Here is a 22,960-nt window from a genome sequence, read left to right as displayed (position 1 = left end):
GTGAGAAGCCGTGCAGCAACCGCTGCCACGAAGCGCTGAGCCTGCGAGTAGGCGCGGGAGTGTCAGAGCCGAGAGCCGCGCGAGCGGGGGAGCCAGAGCCGAGCGGGAGGCGTTGCAAGCCAGCGATCGCATCTCCAGATAAGGGCCGAGAGCCGCGAGAGCGATCGGATCTACAGATAAGGGCCGGCAGCCGCTTCGCGATCCAGCGATCGCATTATAGATAAGGGCCGCACTCGGGCTGACAGACGGCGTCGGGGGACCGGGTGAAGACCGCCAAGCGCGGGAAAACCGCCATTGAAGTGGGCGGGGAGAGCGAGAAGCGTGGGAAAGCCGCCATTTTTCGGGGAAAACCGCTGAAGAAGAAGGAAGAAGCGGGAAACCGCCATCTTGGAAATTATTAAGAATTTCAGATAAGTAATAAGATTTTTCAGAAAGGCTGGTGTGTTCTCAAGAAGAGAGAAGAAAATTAATAATAAGTAAAGTAATACTTGTACTGTTCTCAAAAAGAGAAGAAGATGCCTAAGCGAGGAAATATTAATGACTTTAATGCAGAAATAGAAGACTGGGCCACGTATGTGGAACGCATAGAAATATATTGCGTAGCCAACGAAATTGAGGATGACAACAAGGCAATAACTTTGTTAAATTCGATGGGAGCAAAAACATACGGGCTTTTGAAACATCTAATAGCACCAGTTAAACCAGTGGACCAGACCTTCGAAGAGATCGTAACAGTGTTGAAGGATCACTTGAACCCCACACCGTTGATGCTGGCTGAACGATTTAAATTTTACGCCAGAACCCAGAGGCAAGATGAAAGCAATGCGGAATACTTAGTCGAACTGCGTAAGCTAGCGAAATACTGCCAGTTTGGAGGGAATTTGACAGAGGCGCTGCGGGACAAGTTCGTATGCGGCTTGGCCAAAGAAGGAACGCAGAAGCGACTTCTGGAAGAAAACGACCTCACACTGGACAGGGCTGTCCTCATAGCTTCATCGCACGAAGCCGCAGCGAAAGGGACGGCGGAAATGCAGCTAAAGGCGGCGGCACTCGGGGTGGACCAAATTACAGCAAGCACTCCCAAATGCTACCGTTGTGGAAAGACAACGCACGACCAGAATCAGTGCTGGTTTAAGAACCAAGAGTGCAGGAAATGTGGCAAACTGGGTCACATCGCGAAGGTATGCAGGTCCGGAAAGAAGACCAACAAGCAAAGGAAGCCACCACCACAAGGAAAGTACAACAAGGTGCATCAGGTGGCTGAAAAGAGTTCAGACGAACAAAATTCAGACTCAGACCCAAACAGCCAGGAGCTGGATAGTCTGAGAATCCACCATGTGGGTAAAGTAACTGATCTACAGTTGATCTGGGTCACACTAAAAATAGCGGGCGTCCAAGTACGAATGGAGCTGGACACGGGATCAGCTGTATCCGTCATCAACCAAAAGGACTATCACCGGCTATTCTCTCACATACCCTTAAGAAATACCAAATTCGTATTACAGACATACACGGGGCATCATGTATACCCCCTGGGAAAAATACGAGTCAAGGTGAGAGATAGGGGTAAAGAACACCCACGAATGTATCTGTACGTACTACCTGAGGGAGGACCACCACTTCTGGGACGGGAGTGGATCAAGAAAATAGACATGGAATGGCACTACCGACAAGCAATGACGAGTGAGGACTCGGTGCAGACAAGCAGCTCAGACTCCGAGCCGGAAGACGATAAGTCCAGCTTATGTATGAAAAACAAGATTAACATGAACTCACGGACTAAGGTTGGGAAATCGATGGCGTGCATAAAGACAGAGAATTCTGAGTCTGTTCAAGCTACAGACATATGCATTACGGAGGAACACCGGGCTAGAACTCAACGTTATGTCAAAGTACAACGACAATTAGAACAGTTGAGTGCCCGTCTCCTACAAGAGATGGAAAAGGTGAAAAAGTTCTGGGACACCGAATGGGAGTCCCTGGAAAGACAACAGAGACAGCTCGCTCAAGCAGAGAGCGACCATAGAGCCATCGTGGCCAAGTACCAATCACATCTCCCTGAGGCTGTTCAGGAACTAGAATATACACAGAACGATCCAAAGGAAGAGGAATCTTCAGGAAGTCAGGATGGTATTCCAGTTCACCTCTACGACTTGTTGCAAGCAGAGTGTAACGAGTTGAAAGAACAGTATGAACAGGCTCGGACTACAATCCTGGAAGGGGTTAACTTGGCAACTTCCGAAAAGCTCGTGTTAGTGAAAGCATATGAGCAACTAAAGGTTGAACATGAACGACTAAAGGTTGACCATAAGCAAGAATTACAAAGTCTGCAGGAAATGTTTGATGAGCTTCAGGCCAAGGCTGACTCATCGTTAGGGATTCAATCCATAGGAAAAAAAATTAGTGGTGGAAGACATACCAGAACAGGGAATACAGGATGTCCAAGAACTCGTTAAATTATTAAAGGAAACACAAAATAAATATGAAGCGGCAATGGCCGAGGTCCAACGACTTGAAGAACAGATGCAACTGGAAATCTTTTCAGTGGAAGAAAAGGGAACTGTAAGAAACACAGAGACCGTAAGAATGGGCCATGAACATGAGCTTAAATCGTCAGAGGAGAAGGGTTTGGAGCTCTCAAAAGTTATTGAAATAGCCGAGGTTGCAACACAGACTGAGAAGATGGCAGCAGAGCAACCCTTAGATACCAAAAGTACGCTGACTCATGTCAAGGTTGAACAACAGAACGCTGAAACAACTGCTCCGGTAGAGGGATTGAATAGTCCGATCAATCAATCTCCAAAGGAAGTTGAAGTATTAAAATCACAAATGAGGTCATTAGTAAACAACTTGCTGAAAGCCCAGAAAAAGTTAGAGGAAGCGGAACACGTGAAGAAGTCTCTTCAGGAAAGATGTCTGGATTTGGAACAAAAGCTGGCTGACGTCCAGCTGGGTAGGGAGGACATAGAAGACCCTCTCGCTGGCCTAGCTCAGGACGACTCCGAATATTACTATGTCCTGTCCTGCCCAACTTGTAACTTCGACTCCCACCATACAGAAATCATGGAGGAGCACCGAAAGTCTACGGAACATCGGGAGAAGGTGGCTCTACTACGGAAAAAGGAGGAAGAGAAGGAGGAACTGCGCATGCAGCTGGCAGCTGACAGTGGAGCCCAGAGAGTCTCCAAGAAGCAGAAAAGGAAAAGTCAAAACAGAAGATGACCCATCTGAACCATTATTACCTCTACCAGATCACACACGTGGTCCCTCCGAACGGAGCCAATTCAGTTCGGAAGTTCAAACTGTTAAACCCATGGAAGGACTATTGAATGAGTCACTCCAGCAATGTGAACCGACTACACCACAGAGACTGAATCTATGAACTGTTTTCCACAGAGACTGAATCTGTGATCTGTTTTGACATGAAGTTATATATGTTATTATGTTATGTTAAACATGAAGTTATATGACGTTGACTCCATCGAGAGTATATCTGTAAATTGTTATATGACGTTGACTCCATCGAGAGTATATCTGCAAACTGTTTATATAAAATTGAAGATTGTATGTTTAACGGGATTCTGTAAGTAATAAGCTAGGAAGGGAGGAGTGTTGTGTATGTAACCGTTTACCTTTAAGGGAACTATAGAATGTGACCGTTCGCCTTTAAGAGCACTACTTTAGGGTGGCACTATTTATTGGCTCATGTATACTGTAATACCGATAGTGACCACACCAGTATATAAGGGTTGTGATACGTTAACTAGATCAGAAATCGCCCAGACCACTGAATAGTAAAGACCTGTTTTGTTTGTACTTCTAAAGTCTCTGAAGTTATTTACTGCACAACCTACAGACTTTACACTATTCTCTCCTTTAGTAGGGATTCCATTATTTTTCCTACCATCGACGTTAAGCTGACTGGTCTATAATTCCTTGGACATGTTCTTATCCTCCTTCTTAAATATCGGTATTACGTTAGCTATCCGCCAGTCCTCTGGCACTACACCTTTTTCTAACGAATTATTAAATAAGTGTAGTAATGTCTCTGCTATCTATTCCCTAGATTCTTTTAAAATGCATGGATGCAATCCATCCAGGCCAGGGGTTTTATCCTCTTTGAATTTGATTAGTTTATTTAATATATCCCCTTTTTTTATTTTAAATGCACTTATCTCATTACACATCCAATGTCATGTCCACCTGTTCTATCTCCCTGTCACTATGGGGTGTTGGACCATCCATACTGAACAATGGATGACTGAAAGGGATGTGCTTGCAAACACGAACACGTACTGCCCATTGTATTTAACCCAGTAATCATAGGCCTTGGGCAACTTGGTGGCCATTTTGAATATAGAGACTATCTGAAACGATCTGACGAATATGCATGCCAGACAGGGCATGAAGCTCACAGTAAACAGTGGCCACCTCACTCTGCAAATCACATTGTACGATAGCAAAATACTGTGGATGTTGGAAATCCGAAATAACAACAGAAAATGCTGGAAAAACTCAGCAGGTCAGGCAACATCCGTGGACAGAAATTTGAGTTGACGTTTCGGGTCGAACCCTTCTTCAAAAGGGTTCGACCCAAAACATCAACTCAAATTTCTGTCCACGGATGTTGCCTGACCTGCTGAGTTTTTCCAGCATTTTCTGTTGTTACTGTGATGCACCTCAATAACTTCAAGGCTCAAAGTTAACTGGATAAAACAAGGCTTTTATTAGCAAAGAAAGATGCCTGTGTCTTCACCTAGCTTCTACCTAGCATTCTGGTGTTCTGCTGCAAGACAAGCCTGGGCTTGTCTTAAGTAGGGCCAGGTATGGGCGGAGCCGACACACCTAATGGGGAGAAAGGGGGCGGTGCACTATATACAATACAAGGTGAAAACACAGGAGCAGGCAATACAATATATGTAGTTAAATACAGAGTCTGATGAATGACATATTTCATCACATTCACCCCTTCTACAGATTTAGTCTGTCCGGGGGTGTGATAGTCCTCTGTGACCGACGTAACGGTTGCGGTGCTGCGGGTGCCGGCTGGGTGTCCCGGGTGACCTCCTGGGTCTCTGCCGGGGGCGCCACCGGGGTTGTTGAAGGAGTAGGTGGTGGGGGTACCGTTGGCTGGTGTTCTTCCGGGGATGATGAAAAAATAGTGGGTGGAGTGGGTGGGTAATAGTTGTTGTGGTTGTTGTCAGTTTTGCTGTTGTTGTTGTAGTCATTGTTACCGGCTGGGGCGAGGTCTTTTATGGACACAGTGTCCTCCCGTCCGTCGGCGTGCCGGACATACGCATATTGTGGGTTGGCGTGGAGCAGGTGCACTGGCTCCACAAGAGGGTCCGTCTTGTGGCCCCTCACATGCTTCCGCAAAAGTACCGGACCTGGGTTGGTGAGCCATGACGGTATGGATACGCCTGAGGTGGATTTCCAGGGAAACACAAACATTAGCTCATGAGGTGTGGCGTTAGTGGCGGTACACAATAGTGACCGTATTGAGTGGAGCACATCTGGGAGGACTTCCTGCCAGCGGGAGATAGGGAGGCCCTTGGTCCTTAGAGTTAGGGTGACTGCCCTCCATACTGTCCCGTTCTCTCGCTCCACCTGACCGTTACCCCGGGGGTTGTAGCTGGTGGTACGGCTCGTGGCAATCCCCTTGGACAGCATGTACTGGCGTAGCTCTTCACTCATGAAGGACGCCCCCCTATCCGTGTGGATATAGCTTGGCATACCGAACAGGCAGAACAGGCTGTTGAGGCATTTAATGACCGTGGCACTGGTCATGTCTGGGCAGGGGAAGGCGAATGGGAAACGGGAGTATTCGTCCACAATGTTCAGGAAGTAAACATTGCGGTCGACGGACGGGAGGGGGCCCTTGAAATCTAAGCTAAGCCGCTCAAAGGGCCGTGTAGCTTTGATTAGGTGGGCTCTATCAGGGCGGTAGAACCGAGGCTTGCACTCAGCGCAAGTGCGGCAGTTCCTGGTCAGAGACCGAACTTCCTCAATCGAGTAGGGTAAGTTGCGGGACTTTATGAAGTGGAACAGCCGTGTGACCCCTGGGTGGCAGAGGTCGTTGTGGAGGGTCTGTAACCGATCCCCGGTGGCGTTGGCACACATCCCTCGTGAGAGGGCGTCAGGGGATTCGTTAAGGGCCCCCGGCCGGTATATGATGTCGTACTCGAAGGTGGAGAGCTCGATCCGCCACCTAAGAATCTTATCATTTTTAATCTTCCCCCTCTGTTTATTATTGAACATAAACGCTACCGACCGCTGGTCGGTAAGTAGGGTGAAGCGTTTGCCGGCTAGGTAGTGCCGCCAGTGGCGCACTGCCTCCACGATGGCTTGGGCCTCCTTTTCCACGGAGGAGTGTCTGATCTCGGGCCCTTGGAGGGTCCTCGAGAAGAAAGCTACGGGCCGCCCCGCCTGGTTGAGGGTGGCCGCCAAGGCAAAGTCAGACGCATCACTTTCCACTTGAAAGGGAGTGTTCTCGTCCACTGCCTGTAGCGTGGCCTGTCGGCTCCGCCCATACCTGACCCTACTTAAGACAAGCCCAGGCTTGTCTTGCAGCAGAACACCAGAATGCTAGGTGAAGCTAGGTGAAGACACAGGCATCTTTCTTTGCTAATAAAAGCCTTGTTTTATCCAGTTAACTTTGAGCCTTGAAGTTATTGAGGCGCATCAATTTTATTAGCAAAGAAAGATGCCTGTGTCTTCACCTAGCTTCAACTAGCATTCTGGTGTTCTGCTGCAAGACAAGCCTGGGCTTGTCTTAAGTAGGGCCAGGTATGGGCGGAGCCGACACACCCAATGGGGAGAAAGGGGGCGGTGCACTATATACAATACAAGGTGAAAACACAGGAGCAGGCAATACAATATATGTAGTTAAATACAGAGTCTGATGAATGACATATTTCATCACATACTGCAAATCACATTGTTGGGCTTTCCGATGAAGAAGAACACACTACAGCAACCAGACGCCAAGGTGAGCAGCATAAGGAAACACAGCTTCCCTCCCACTGCCTTGACAACCGGAGTGTTGAGGTAAACGACAGAGGTCAGAGTGATCCCGGCCGTTACTAAGAGCCCGGCACTTGACATCACTGCCAATGCAATGGAAATGCTGCTGTCCCACCACAGGTACGTCACAGACCTGTTATAGCAGGACAAGCTCTGCTGAGGTGACCACTGGTCCAAGGAACAGTCCGCACATTCTGTAAAACAACAATAGGTTAGAGCTGCAACATCTGCTGTCAGCCTCTTACAGCACAGCCCCTCCCCTGAAATATGCCACGTTTAGCTGTAAGCTTGCCGCGCAGAAGAGGCCCTTCAGCCCAACTTGACTGACTTTCAAAGATGCAATGGCCTTTACTTTAAACAATCCCTGCAGGAAAACATCCCAAGCTCCAAAGCACTCTCCCACCAAGTAATCTGTTTACTGGCCCCCAGTGCTAAAGCAGGCAAATTTCTGATTCAGAATTCTCACAAACATTTTATTTAATTAGAGTGTCTTTGTTTCTTTCACACTGCTTTGCATATTTTAACTTAACTCAGTTTCCCCCTCATTCTGGGGTAGTGTCCTACAGTGCTGGTTCCTGCTGGGGTACAGTCCTACAGTGCGGTCTCCTGTTGGGGTACAGTCCTACAGTGCGGGCTCCTGTTGGGGTACAGTCTTACAGTGCGGACTCCTGTTGGGGTACAGTCCTACAGTGCGGACTCCTGTTGGGGTTCAGTCCTACAGTGCGGACTCCTGTTGGGGTACAGTCCTACAGTGTGGGCTCCTGTTGGGGTACAGTCCTACAGTGCGGGCTCCTGTTGGGGTACAGTCCTACAGTGCGGACTCCTGTTGGGGTACAGTCCTACAGTGCAGGCTGTTGTGTATGTAATATGTATGTTACTTTAAACCTATGGCCAGGGCGGCACTACTTTGTAGGGCGTAGTGATACCATAGTACCACTCCTGGCCATAGGGGTATAAATAGTACTGTGGGTACTGATCTCCCCTCAGTTCTCACCTGTTGGTATTAAGTAAAGACCTACGTTGAATCTTCCAAGCTGTCTCTTCATTATTGGATTAAGTATAGACACATACTTTACACTGGCGACGAGTAAGGTTCGAACTCACCAGTACACGGTGCAACAAAGGAACGGCAGCAGTACGGAGAGAGAAAGAGAGAGGCTTCTTACCAGCCAGCCTGCAGAGTCCAGCGTCGACCAAAGGAAACCGCCCAGCACTCCAGGCTCGGGAGGAGCAGCAGCAACAGAGAGAGAGAGAGAGAGTTCCAACAGAAGCTGCAGCAGCTGAGAGAAGAGGCTGAACGGGCGCTCCAGCCACGGGGCAAAAGTCCACCCAGGGCCAGGTAAACTGAAATCCTTCCCGGGGAACGGGAGCTGCAAGGGCCAGAACGGGCAGGCGATCTGGGGAACAAACGGAGCCACGAGGACTAGCAAGCCACGAGAGGGGAAGGTCGTTGTTAATAGCGGTGGTGGCAATAACGGGAGCTGCAAGGGCCAAAAATAACGACGCTGGAGAGAGGTCGTTAGCAGCAGCAGGAGAAAAGGCGGGGAAAACGCCATCTAGTGGACAAAGGGGAAAAGTTTTTTCTCTTCAGCAGTTTAAAATTAAAAAAAATAAAAAACGCCATCTAGTGGACAAAGGCAGGAAAAGCTCTTCAGCAGTTTAAAATGTCTAAAAAAGGTTGGTTGTCAGAATTTGTTGAGGACACAGAAGAGTGGGATGCCTATGTCGAAAGGCATGAACTTTATTGCATAGTACACAAGGTGAAAGATGACGAAAAGGCAGCAACCTTATTAAATTTTATGGGGGCAAAAACATACGGTCTGCTGAGGAATCTTCTTACTCCAGAAAAGCCAGCAGACAAAACGTATGCCCAAATTGTTGATACGTTAAGGGAACATTTAAACCCTAAGCCACCATTTATAGCGGAAAGGTACCGCTTCTACAGACGCGACCAAAGGAATGATGAGTCACAGGCAGCCTATTTGGCTGAGCTCAGAAGGTTGTCCAAACATTGCCAGTTTGGAGCCTTTTTGGCGGACGCGATCAGAGACAGATTTGTCTGTGGCATGTTAAATGAGAGTACACGAAAATGGTTGCTAGCCAAGAAACAGCTCAGCCTAGATCAGGCGATTGAAATAGCATCGGTCCATGAAGCAGCAGCACAGGGTGCTGCTCAAATGCGACAAAACACAACCTGCTATGACACCCATGAGGTGACATTTCACAAAGGTAAATGCTACCGTTGTGGCAAAACCACCCACGACCAAAGTAATTGTTGGTTTCATGATAAAATATGCCGGCAGTGTGGGAAAAAGGGGCATATAGCGAAAGTTTGTCGGTCGGGTACGAAACCCAATAGTGGGGGCAATCCGAGCAGTACCAAGGCAAGGACAAAAATACATAAGATGTCTGACAGTAGCTCAGACGAGTCACAGGAAGGCACAAAAGCAGAGCCTAAAGGTTTGGGATGTCTCAAGTTATATGGTGTAGACAAAACGGAGGACCACAGCACAATGTGGGTTAAAATGAAGGTAGCAGGCGTCGAAGTTAATATGGAGCTGGACACAGGTTCAGCCCTATCAGTAATTAATGAACAAGATTATAACAGGCTGTTCAAATGCATTCCCTTAAAGGATACGGAAATTAAATTTAAAACATATACGGGACAAAAAGTTTACCCAAAGGGAAAAATGCAAGTAACAGTTAAATACAACGGCAGAAAAGTGCCAGGACTTTATTTATACGTCCTACCAAACGGTGGACCACCACTTTTGGGTAGGGAATGGATAAGAAAAATCCATTTCGACTGGAAGTCGATACACGAGTTAAAAGTAGAGACCACCAAGGATGATACAACCATTACAAGCAGGCTGTCGAAAATATTGGCAAAAACGCCAGAGGTGTTCCAACAAGGGCTGGGGACCTTAAAGGACATTAGAGCAAAAATAACTATTGCTCAAGACGCAAACCCCAAGTTTGTAAGGCCAGACCGGTGCCTTACGCCATTCGGCCAGCTGTGGAAGCAGAACTGGATGCCTTAGAGAGTGCAGGTGTCCTTACAAAGATTGAGTGGAGTGAGTGGGCCACGCCCATCGTCCCAGTTATAAAGAAATCTGCAAATAACACACCGGGGGAACCAAAGAAGGTTCGCATTTGCGGGGATTTTAAGATAACTATTAACCCAGTCCTGCACACGGTACAGTATCTGCTGCCGCGGATAGAGGACATATTCGCATCGTTAGCTGGGGGTAGACACTTTACGAAGATTGACCTTTGTCAAGCTTATTTACAGATGGAGGTGGAACAGGACTCGAAAAAGCTCCTAACGATTAACACACACAAGGGATTGTACCAGTACAATCGCCTGGTATTTGGTGTGGCGTCCGCCCCGGCAATATGGCAGAGGACCATGGAACAGGTCTTACAGGGCATTCCAGGAATGCAATGCTACCTGGATGACATCCTGGTGACAGGACAAATGGATAATGACCACCTCGCTAACCTGGAGCGAGTACTTCTGCGGTTACAACAATACGGACTCAGGGCGAACAAGCAGAAATGTGAGTTTTTCCAGGAACGTATCTCATACTGTGGTCACATTATAGACAAGGAAGGCCTGCATAAGTCCCCGGAAAAGATCGAGGCAGTAGTGAAGGCCCCGCCCCCTGAGAATGTATCTCAGTTACGATCATTCTTAGGCCTTATAAACTATTACCATAAGTTCCTTCCGAACTTATCGTCCATTTTACATCCACTAAATTCATTGCTACAAAGGGGAGTCTCCTGGAATTGGGACGAAGCGTGTGAGGCTGCTTTTAAAAAGGGTAAACAACTCATTACATCAAAGGAAGTGCTCGCACACTTTGACCCAAAAATGCCAATGAGGTTGGCATGTGACGCCTCCCCGTATGGTATAGGGGCAGTGTTGTCACACAAATTTCCCAATGGGACGGAGAGGCCAATAGCATTTGCCTCAAGGTCGTTAACTACAGCCGAAAGAAACTATGCGCAAATCGACAGGGAGGCCCTCAGTCTGGTGTGGGGTGTAAAAAAATTCCACCACTACCTACATGGGCAACGTTTCACACTACTGACGGATCATCAGCCGTTGGTATCGATATTTAATCCAACAAAAGGGGTGCCCCTGATGACGGCCCAAAGGATACAGAGATGGTCACTGTTCTTAGGCGTACACCAGTACCTTATCGAATATAAGGGTACCAAACAGCATGGCAATGCGGATGGCCTGTCGCGGCTACCATTGCCTGCCGAGATTGAAGAGATAGTACAGGACCCCGTGGAAATATATCATACGGCTGTTATGGAACACTTGCCCATCACCAGCCAATGTATCGAGCGGGAAACACAGAACGACCCGACACTGGCAAGGGTTTACGAATTGACCGTGAAAGGCTGGCCGGCGCAGGGTGACGCATCATTGCCGGCGTTTTCAGCAAGGAAGGACCGGTTGTCCGTCTGCCGGGGCACATTGATGTGCGGAGCCAGGGTGGTGGTCCCTCAAAAATTACAACATAAAGTGTTGCGGGACTTACACGAAGGTCATCTGGGGGGTGTCAAAATGAAAAGCCTCGCCAGAGCCTACGTCTGGTGGCCCGGCATTGACAGGGACATCGAGGAAGTAGCAAAAGCGTGCCAAGGGTGCCAGATGGTACAGAACGTACCACCCCAAGCCCCACTACATCCGTGGGAGTGGCCCTCAACGCCGTGGCAAAGGATCCACGTGGACTTCGCTGGGCCCTTCCTGGATGCGATGTTCCTTATTGTAGTGGACGCCCACTCAAAATGGCCGGAGGTCATAAAGATGTCATCAACGACAGCCGAAAAGACGGTCGCAGTCTTAAGGACCATTTTTGCCCGAAACGGGGTGCCTGAGCAAGTCTGTTCGGACAATGGGCCACAATTTGTGGCAGAAGAATTTCAAGCATTCCTAAAAAGGAATGGAGTGCGACATTATACGTCCGCACCATATCATCCGTCTCCAAATGGGCTGGCAGAGCGCTTTGTACAGACTTTTAAAAAGGCCATCAAGGCGATGGGGGAGGAAAGGTTGCCACTACAACACAAGGTGGGCAATTTCCTATTCGCGTACCGTAATGCTGCACATACGGTGACCAACCAGGCCCCCGCCGTCATGTTCTTTAATAGAAGGTTAAGGTCTCGCCTTGAATTGCTCAGACCAAACATCCGGAGAGATGTGGAAAACCGAGTATTTCGCAGGGCTCCTGACAGACAGACACGGAGCTTCGAGGTGGGGCAGCAAGTGTTGGCCCGTGATTATAGAAATGAAAAGTGGCGGTCTGGTACGATAAAGGCCTGCCAGGGACCTTTGATGTACACAGTGGATACAGGGGACGGCATAATCAGATGACATGCTGATCAACTTGTGGAGTCCAGAAACCCAACTGATTCACTACCTCAAACGTCTCAGCACATTGCTACAGCGGAATCACGGCCCAGCTCGTCGTTACAGAGGTCTCAGGATTGCGAGGAGTTCAGCACTCCAGTGATCACCACGGCACAGGGTGTGCCATCTGTAAAGTCTGTGGGTTGTGCAGTTAATAAATACACAGACTTCAGAAGTAACAAACAAACAGGTCTTTACTATTCGAAGGTCAGGGCGAATCTGCCCCAGCAATCCTGCCACAACACTTATATACTGGTGTGGTCACTATCGGTATTACAGTATACAGAAGCCAAACAAATAGTGCCACCCCTAAAGTAGTTCTCTTAAAGGTGAATGGTTACATTCAATAGTTCCCTTAAAGGTAGCCGGGTACATACACTACACCATCAGACACCGACGACTCCAGCGATGAAGTGGTGACGGAAGTACCGCCGCCTACACCGAGACCGACTAGAGAAAGACGTTATCCTAGTCGAGACAGGAGGCCTCCTCAGAAACTAAATCTATAACATGTTTCTTTTTATATATATATATAGGTAGACAACTCTGATGTAAATATGTTATGTATATTGTGTTACCAAATGTTATTAGCCCTAGTTATGGTGCATCTGTTGACTTAATTGCACGGGTACATTTTAATTAAAAGGGGAGGAATGTTGTGTATGTAATATGTATGTTACTTTAAACCTATGGCCAGGGCGGCACTACTTTGTAGGGCGTAGTGATACCATAGTACCACTCCTGGCCATAGGGGTATAAATAGTACTGTGGGTACTGATCTCCCCTCAGTTCCCGCCTGTTGGTATTAAGTAAAGACCTACGTTGAATCTTCCAAGCTGTCTCTTCATTATTGGATTAAGTATAGACACATACTTTACACAGACTCCTGTTAGGGTACATTCCTACAGTGCGGACTCCTGTTGGGGTACAGTCCTGCAGTGCGGACTCCTGTTGGGGTACATGTTAGATCCGTGTATCTTAATGTTGTGTCCTTCAATAATCAGACAACAGACTGCAGGGAACGATTCAACAGGTGTTCACTCAACGTGGTTCAAACTGCAACTGAAACAACAGATTACTACTCAGCGTTATATACAGGTGTGGTCACTGCCGGTACTACAGTATACATGAGCTGTAGAAAGTAGTTCCCCCCCTTAAAGGTACATACATTACATTACAGTCCTACAGTGCGGACTCCTGTTGGGGTTCAGTCCTACAGTGCGGACTCCTGTTGGGGTACAGTCCTACAGTGCGGACTCCTGTTGGGGTACAGTCCTACAGTGCGGACCACTGTTGGGGTACAGTTCTACAGTGCGGACTGTTTGCAGCTTTGGGTTGGATGGTAGAGCATGCTCACTGTAACCCAAGCATTCCAAGATTATAAGGGATAACTTACTGTCCCCGCTGCAGAATTCCATTTGATTAGGGATTCATTGATGATCAGTCGGCCTGGGTTGGGTTTGTAGGATCCAATCACTTTCATGGGCCTGCTTTCCATTTCTGTGTCCCACGCGATCACTTCATAACCCATCGGAGGGTTTCCATTCTCATCAAAATAAATCAGGTGGTTGTGAAGGGTGAAATTTACTCTTTTCAATCCTTCCAGCAACTGAAGGAAAATAAGAATCATTAAAGTATGTCTTGTCCCTGTTGGTGGGACAGGCCTGAATAGAATCAAGGAGAAACCAGCCCTTCAACCAGGCCGGGAGTTTACCCAATGAACAACAGCATCACCTCCAGGACTCTGCTGAATACATGTGTGTTTGTGTGTGTGCATGTTGTAGTGTATGTACTTTGCAGAAGGAACTATATTCTGCAGCCCCTGTATACTGCAGTACCAGTAGTGACCACCCCTGTATATAAGCCTGTGTAGTAACTTTTGCATAGTAGTTCCAGGTTGTCTCCACTCAGTAAAGACCTGTTATAACCAGCTCCTGCAGTCCGTGTCTCAATTACACACGGACATAATACTGGCGACGAGCAGATCCGAACTTACCTACAGTCTGCACCACCTCATGGGGATCCATCCCTGAAGCGAAGTTATCAGAGGTCGAGGCCAGAAGGAGGAAAGAAAAAAAAAAATAAATAAAATGAACAGAAGAAACGGGCGTCGACCGCGGGCATCCATCTCTGATTCATCGGAGTTGAAGGTTTGCAGGAGAGGCTGTCGAGAGCGGGGCTTGGTTATCCTGTCGATGGTGTTTCAGCTACTCGGGCTGGTGGCAGGTAGTACACTGATCCTTCCTGGGCTGCGGCGGTCTAGAGCTCGATCGGGTGGCTTTTCAACGGGGCCGAGCAGCGTTGTCAGGAAGAGGAGAGAGAGAGACGGTGGAGCACACAGGGCGCGGCCAGTGCTACGAAGCCGGGCAGCGTACAGACCCGAGAAGAGGGAGGCAAGTGTCCCGCAGGGTTGCTCCGACGACGGGGAAATAATTTTTAAAAATTAGAAGCACAGAAAGCCGCGAGGAGCTGCAGTTTGCTACGGGAACCGCGGAGAGCGGCGTTAGCAGCAGCGCGGGGGAAGTGCGCGAAGACCATAGGGCGTTGCCATCAAGGCATAAAACGCCAGCAACAGCGCTAGCAGCAGCGGAGAAGACAGGAAGCGCGGGAGGCGCCATCTTAATCCAGCGGGGAAGAAGGCAAAGTGCGGGAGGTGCCATTTTGTTAAATCGGGGAAGAAGGCAAAGCACGGGAGGCGCCATCTTAGATTTCCAAGATGCCGAAGACTGGCAATATCACTGCCTTCGATAATGCAATAGAAGACTGGACCACGTATGTGGAAAGAGTCGAGGTATATTGCGAGGCAAACGAAGTAGCCGATGAGAAAAAGGCATCGGTACTACTAAACTTAATGGGTGCAAGAACGTACGGCCTATTGCGGAACCTGATTACTCCAGCCAAACCGAAGCCGAAGAGTTTTAACGAAATTGTTGATATCCTACAGGAACACCTAAATCTTACACTGCTGCTGATAGCAGAAAGATTTAAATTCCACAGGAGAAATCAGCATAAAGATGAGAGCAATGCTGATTACCTTACGGAACTATGCAAGCTATCAAAGCACTGCCAGTTCGGAGCAGGACTGGCAGATACCCTACGGGACAAATTTGTCTGTGGACTCCTGAGTGAAGGAACCCAGAAGAGGTTACTCTCAGAGAAAGAGCTGACGCTAGATAAGGCTTTCAGCGTGGCAGTATCGTACGAAGCAGCAGCAAGGGGAGCTGCGGAAATACAGCAAAAGCCACAGGAATACGGCACCCACGAAATGACACGGGGATTTGAAAAATGTTATCGCTGTGGCAGAACAACCCATGACCAGAAGGACTGCTGGTCCAAGGACAAAATATGCAGGCAATGCGGAAAGATGGGACATATTGCATGAGTTTGCAGGTCTGGGAAGAAGACTAACGACAACAAAAAGGCTACTAAGGAACAGTACAGAAAAGTACAAAAGATGACAGACAGTAGTTCCGAAGACCAGATGAGCGATAGTGAATCCGGGAACAAGAGACTAAGCTGTCTCAAACTTCACAACGTAATCGCAAAAGAGGATCACTGAACCATTTGGGTCACCCTCACGATAGCAGGGTCCCAACTCAAAATGGAATTGGATACAGGATCAGCTCTGACCGTCATGAATCAACGAGACTACGAGCGGCTATTCTCACACATACCCTTGAAAGAGGCATCCATTGTCTTGAAGACGTATACGGGGCAAAAAGTATACCCCAGAGGAAAAATAAGGGTGCCTGTCGAATACAACGGCAAGGAAATACAGAAATTGTATCTGTACATACTGCAAGATGGTGGACCACCGTTATTGGGACGTGAATGGATCAGAAAGATAAGTTTAGACTGGCACTCCATTCAGGCACTGACGGTGGCTGGTAAAAAGGATGACGACGTCACTCCTGGACGATTGTCAACAATCTTAGCTAACGCCAAAGAGGTATTTCAACAAGAACTGGGCACTCTTAAAGGCGTAACCGCCTCAATAAAAATAGAAGAGAATGCAATTCCCAAGTTTTTCAAAGCAAGACCGGTACCATATGCAATTCGCCCAGCCGTCGAGGCAGAGCTGGAGAATCTGGAGAATGCAGGCGTGTTATCTAAGGTAGACTGGAGCGAGTGGGCGACACCCATCATTCCTGTCATGAAGAAAACGTTAAACAATAAGTCTGAGGAGCCAAGGAAGGTTCGCATCTGTGGGGACTTCAAGGTGACGGTGAACCCTGTCCTTCACACAGTACAATATCCCTTCCGAGGATAGAAGATATTTTCGCCTCACTATCTGGAGGGAAGCGTTTTACAAAAATTGACCTAGCACAAGCATATTTGCAGATGGAGGTTGAAGAATCCTCTAGGAAGTATCTCACGATAAACACTCACAAAGGTCTTTACCAGTATAATCGACTGGTATTCGGAGTACCATCAGCTCCGGCGATATGGCAAAGAGCGATGGAACAAGTCCTGCAAGGGATTCCGGGGACTCAGTGTTACTTGGACGACATCCTAGTGACAGGTGAAGATGACAGTGAACACCTTGCCAACCTAGAGCAGGTGCTCACTAGACTAAGAGAACATGGGCTACGAGCCAATCGCCCCAAGTGCGAGTTTTTTAAGAAACAGATATCGTATTGTGGCCACGTGATTGATGAAGAGGGGTTACATAAGTCCCCTGACAAAATTGAAGCTGTAGTTAAGGCTCCAGCGCCTGAAAATGTGTCGCAACTGAGGTCATTCCTCGGATTGGTGAATTACTACCATAAGTTTTTGCCGAACTTGTCCACAATTCTGCACCCACTGAACGCCCTACTACAAACTGGAGTAGCATGGAAATGGAGCGACGAATGTAAGCGGGCCTTTCAGAAGAGTAAGGACCTAATCACTTCAAGAGAAGTATTGGCTCACTACAACCCATCACTACCGATAAGACTGGCGTGTGATGCGTCTCCCTACGGCATTGGAGCGGTACTGTCACATAAATTCCTTGATGGTTCAGAGAGGCCGATAGTTTTTGCGTCACACTCGTTAACTTCAGCCGAGCGTAACTACGCCCAGATTGACAGAGAGGCCCTCAGCCTGGTGTGGGGGGTGAAGAAGTTCAATCACTACCTGCACGGTCAGAAATTTACTCTACTAACTGATCATCAACCTCTTGTCTCCATTTTCAACCCTCAGAAGGGCGTACCGATAATGACAGCACAACGGCTACAGAGGTGATCCCTTTTCCTAGGGGCACACCAATATGACATCGAGTACAAAGGAACTAAACAGCATGGGAATGCTGATGGATTGTTGCGCCTACCGTTGCCGATGGTGGAAGAAGCACCTGCAGTGGATCCAGTGGAGATATTCCACTCGACCATAGTCGAATGTCTCCCTGTGACGAATGCAAACATAGAAAAGGAAACACGAAATGACCCGACACTCTCCTGGGTCTATGATTTAACGGTGAAGGGATGGCCAGCACATGGTGAACCACTGCTGCCAGCATTCTCGCCGAGAAGAGAACAGCTGTCAGTGTGCAGAGGAACCTTGATGTGTGGATCCAGAGTAGTAATTCCACCCAAATTGAAGGATAGAGTGCTCAATGAGCTTCATGAGGGTCATCTGGGAGGGGTAAAAATGAAGAACTTAGCCAGAGTGTTTGTGTGGTGGCCAGGAATTGATAGAGAAATTGAAGAGATGACCAAGAGCTGTACAGGATGCCAGAAGGTCCAAAACGCCCCACCACAAGCCCCTCTACATCCATGGGAGTGGCCCTCATCTCCATGGCAAAGGGTGCACATTGATTTTGCTGGTCCATTTATGGACTCGATGTTTTTAATAGCGGTGGATGCACATTCAAAGTGGCCAGAGGTAATAAAAATGTCCTCAACCACCACAGAAAAAACTATCACAGTCTTACGAACCATATTCACCAGAAATGGGCTGCCTGAACAGATTTGCTCCGACAATGGACCACAGTTTGTGTCTGAAGAGTTCCGGAGGTTCTTAAAGAACAATGGTGTTAAGCATTACACATCCGCCCCATATCATCCAGCCACCAATGGATTGGCTGAGAGGTTCATTCAAACGTTCAAGAAGGCTATCAAGGCAATGTGTAATGAAGACATACCCCTACAACACAAGGTGGATAACTTCTTGTTTGCCTACCGGAATGCGACACATGCGGTTACCAACCAAACTCCAGCCATGATGTTCTTCAATCGAAGACTACGATGCCGCCTGCATTTGGTTAAGCCAAACATCAGAAGAGATGTGGAGAACAGGCAGTTTCAGAATATGAATGAAAGGCCGACCAGGAGTTTTAAGATAGGTCAACCAGTTTTGGCCCGGGACTACCGCACAGAGAAATGGCAGCCAGGAACGATCTGCACACCTCTAATGTATACCGTGGACGTTGGAGAGAGCATTGTAAGACGCCATGCTGACCAGATTCTAGAGTCACTGGAAAACGTCAATTCCACACCACGATCCGATACTCCTGGCGATGAAACCGAAGTACCAATTGCATCTACCTCAGAATCGGTGATATTGGAAGCAGACGAACCAAACAACGATGTTGATCCCGAATCAACTTTGCCAGAAGAACCTGATACCCCAAAGAGGCGTTATCCAGACAGAATCAGGAAGCCTCCTCAAAGACTGAACTTATAATTGCTTAACTTCAACTAATGTATCTAGCAACTGTAATTGTAAATATGTTATTTAATTATTAATCGAATGTTATGTACTGTTTAGCTAAAAGGGGAGGAATTGTAGTGTATGTACTTTGCAGAAGGAACTATATTCTGCAGCCCCTGTATACTGCAGTACCAGTAGTGACCACCCCTGTATATAAGCCTGTGTAGTAACTTTTGCATAGTAGTTCCAGGTTGTCTCCACTCAGTAAAGACCTGTTATAACCAGCTCCTGCAGTCCGTGTCTCAGTTACACACGGACATAATACATGTGTGTGTTTGTGCGTGTCCACACATCTGCGTGTGTGGTCATGTACATGTGGGAGCATGTGTATGTGAGAGTATGTACATACGAACGTGCAAAATTAATGGGCAGGAAAAGACCAGCTGTTCCATCAAGCATGCCCCACACTCATGGTGGTTGGAGAATCCACCCCTTCCCCTTGCAACCATGTAATCTCCTCGGAAATGCAACAAAACAGACAAAAAACCCAGGGCCAATAAGGGAAAAAATACATGTATGCACACACATGTCCTTGTGTGTCTGTGTATGTGAGAGCATGTGTGTCCATGCACACATATGTGCTCATGTGTCTGTGTCTGTCACCCAAATACCTTACACAATGGGTGACTCAAGTTTGAAAACCGTTTTTCTCCTGGCAAAGTCCTGGCCTCAGTGCCTGGTGTGAGTTACCAGTCTGAGCTGGGGCAGCAGTGAGGGATTGCCCTGTGCTGGGGGGAGTCAGCAGCCTCACGCTCCCGATTACTGACCAGTGCCCCCTGCTGGAAAGTGTGTGACTGTCAGGTGAGGCCCTGCTACAATGGCCTCCATCAACATACATCCTACTGACACTCAGTGTCCAGGCTCACAGTCTAGGGTGCAGTACTGTCGTGGTTATCTTACTGGACTAATAATCCAGAGAACATGAGTTCAAATCTCACTACGGCAGTTTGAGAATTTGAATTCAGTTTTAAAAATCTGGAACTAAAACTCTGGTATCAGTTAAAGTGACCAAACTGTTGGATTGTCCTCAATTAAAAAGAACTGGTTCATGAATGTCCTTTAGGGAAGGAAACCTTCCGACTTTACCCAGTCTGGGCCTATATGTGACTCCAGTCTCACAGCAATGTGATTGAATCTTAACTGCCCTCTGAAGTGACCCAGCAAGACAATCAGTTGTATCAAACCATTCTGTGCCTAACGGCACTGTGGGAGCAACTTCACCACATGGACTGCAGCGGTTCAAGAAGGTGGCCCACCATCACCTCTCAAGGACAACTCGGGATGGGCAATAAATGCCGGCCTTTCCAGCGGTGCCCACATCCCTACAATGAACTTTTAAAATCCATGAAAGTTAACCATTCCTCAGAACCAAAATCCCAGCCAGAGTCTGTACTTCCAGGGAGCAGCGAGAGAGAGAATGAGGGTTGGGAATATTTGATCAACATTAGTCTCAGTGAGGTAACATGGTGCAGTGCTGACCTGAGATGATGATAATGTTGTAGACTTGTCACAGGATCCCGAGTCACACTTGAGGCGCTGATGTAGAGTGTGAGCCACAGCGTACACGGCAGTATACACGTTAAAGGATAAACTCCAGACTGAAGGTCCCAGTATAGTCTGAACACTGGCAGAAGTGGTGTCGACACGTGGTGCAGATCTGAGCGCAGTTCTCCTGGGTGTTGATCTTGCTGTTTGTTGCGTTCTTTGCTGAGGTTAAATGATCCCGATCGATCGCTGAGTTCTGGGCAGCAACTGCTTTTGCTACAAAGTCTCCGAAACCGGGCATTTGTCCCCATTTGACCGCGATGCCCAGGAAAGTGCCAATCTTTCTAACATTCGGTATTTCTGAAGCGATTTCTTCCTCAGAAATAGACTCGCTTATAAACCAGGTTTTACCCGTGACATTCTCATCGATCGCTGCTCGAAAGAATGTTCTAGCATAGGCGAAACTAGGAAACACGATTGTCACGTTGACTCTGCTGTAGCTGATGTGGTTGATCATTTCGATGACTTCTTGCTGTGATGCAGTTCCTGGAGACTGGATTATGCCCTGGTACACCACGCAGATCCCCCTCTCAGAAGCCAACTCGACCACCCTGCGCTTTCCACTTTGTCCATATTGATCGGCGCTCGCAATAACAGAGATCCAGTTCCAGCCAAACCTCTGGACCAACAAAACCATCGCCTCTGCTTGATTGTTATCACTTGGAATGGTCCGGAAAAATGATGGGAAGTGCACTTTGTCACTCAGCTCCTCACTGGATTAGCGCTTGAACCCACAACCTTCTGACTCAGAGTGTTATCCAGCCCCCTTGAGACAACATTCTATTCGCCTTTTGCATTATGTTTTGTTCCTATCCACTAACTTTTAGTGATTTCTGTTCTTGAACCCCTAAACCTCTCTGATCATCGACAGTTCCTCGCGTCTCGCCATTTAGAATATATGAGGAGTTATTTGTAATGCCTCTGCCTCTGCCACTTCCCTTCCTTCCCCTAGCCCACCAAGCTAAACTTCCTCTCAGGTTTCCCCCCGCCCTAGCCCTGAACTCGCATAGAAAGTTACAGTACGGAAGGAGGCCATTTCGGCCCATCGTGTCCGCGCCGGCCAACAAAGAGCTATCCAGCCTAATCCCACTTCCCAGCTCTTGGTCCGTAGCCCTGCAGGTTAGAGTATCCCAAGTGCACATCCAAGTGCTTTTTAAAATGTGGTCTTTCTCCAGTTTCTCTCCAATCTCCCCTCATGACCTCTCCGCACTCATCTTGTCCATGAGACCCACCTCCTGCTCCCTCGACCCTATTCCCACCAAACCGTTGACCACCCAACTTCCTTTTCTGGCTTTCATGCTAGCTGATATTGTTATTGGTTCTCTCTCCTCAGGTACTGTCCCCCTCTCCCTCAAATCTGCCATCATCACCCCTCTCCTCAATGAACCAACCCTTGGCCCCTCCGTCCTTACAAACTACCGCCCCATCTCCAACCTCCCTTTCCTCTCCAAAGTCCTTGAACATGTTGTCACCTCCCAAATCCGTGCCCATCTTTCCCGCAATTCCCTGTTTGAATCCCTCCAATCAGGTTTCCACCCTTGCCACAGTACCGAAACAGCTCTCATCAAAGTCACCAATGACATCCTTTATGACTGTGACAAAGGTAAACTGTCCCTCCTCGTCCTTCTTGACTTGTCTGCAGCCTTTGACACGGTTGACCACTCCATCCTTCTCCAACGCCTCTCCACCGCCGTCCAGCTGGGTGGGACTGCACTCGCCTGGTTCCATTCTTATCTATCTAATCGTAACCAGAGAATCACCTGCAATGGCTTCTCTTCCCGCTCCCGCATCGTTACCTCTGGTGTCCCCCAAGGATCTATCCTTGGCCCCCTCCTATTTCTCATCTACATGTTGCCCCTTGGCGACATCATCTGAAAACACAGCGTCAGTTTCCACATGTACGCTGATGACACCCAGCTCTACCTCACTACCTCTTCTCTCGACCCCTCCACGGTCTCTAAATTGTCAGACTGCCTGTCCGGCATCCAGTTCTGGATGAGCAGAAATTTTCTCCAATTAAATATTGGGAAGACCGAAGCCATTGTTTTTGGTCCCCGCCACAAACTCCGTTCCCTAGCCACTGACTCCATCCCTCTCCCTAACATCTGACTGAGGCTGAACCACACTGTTCGCAACCTTGGTGTCATATTTGACCCTGAAATGAGCTTCCGACCACATATCTGCAGCATAACTAAGACCACCTATTTCCACCTCCGTAACATCGCCCATCTCCGCCCTTGTCTCAGCTCATCCGCTGCTGAAACCCTCATCCATGCC

At 48.0% G+C, this 22,960-nt stretch overlaps 1 protein-coding gene across 1 annotated transcript; it reads right to left on the bottom strand.

The window, feature by feature from the left end:
- Positions 1-4,208: 4,208 nt before the first annotated feature.
- On the bottom strand, positions 4,209-21,320 carry LOC147103289 (taste receptor type 1 member 1-like). The gene is made up of 3 exons (XM_085963185.1): positions 20,738-21,320; positions 6,923-7,217; positions 4,209-4,437 (listed from the first exon to the last, which is right to left on the bottom strand). Exons 1-3 carry the CDS (start codon positions 21,318-21,320, stop codon positions 4,209-4,211), a joined length of 1,107 nt encoding a protein of 368 aa, XP_085819311.1.
- Positions 21,321-22,960: the final 1,640 nt, after the last annotated feature.

The sequence above is a fragment of the Somniosus microcephalus genome, chromosome 20 (assembly GCF_052327205.1).
Source record: "Somniosus microcephalus isolate GS21.2 chromosome 20, FLI_Smic_1.0, whole genome shotgun sequence".
In the NCBI taxonomy this organism is placed as follows: Eukaryota; Metazoa; Chordata; class Chondrichthyes; order Squaliformes; family Somniosidae; genus Somniosus; species Somniosus microcephalus.
This window is presented reverse-complemented; position numbering and strand designations above follow the sequence as displayed.

Excerpts from the sequence above, each read along its gene's own strand:
- LOC147103289 (XM_085963185.1), bottom strand. The coding sequence starts at position 21,320 with ATGGTTTTGTTGGTCCAGAGGTTTGGCTGGAACTGGATCTCTGTTATT. Across the intron at positions 7,218-20,737 it reads AGACTATACTGGGACCTTCA|AATGTGCGGACTGTTCCTTG; the intron begins GTCTGGAGTTTA and ends GTTGTTTTACAG. Across the intron at positions 4,438-6,922 it reads AACAATGTGATTTGCAGTAT|AGTGAGGTGGCCACTGTTTA; the intron begins GTGATGAAATAT and ends TGTGATTTGCAG.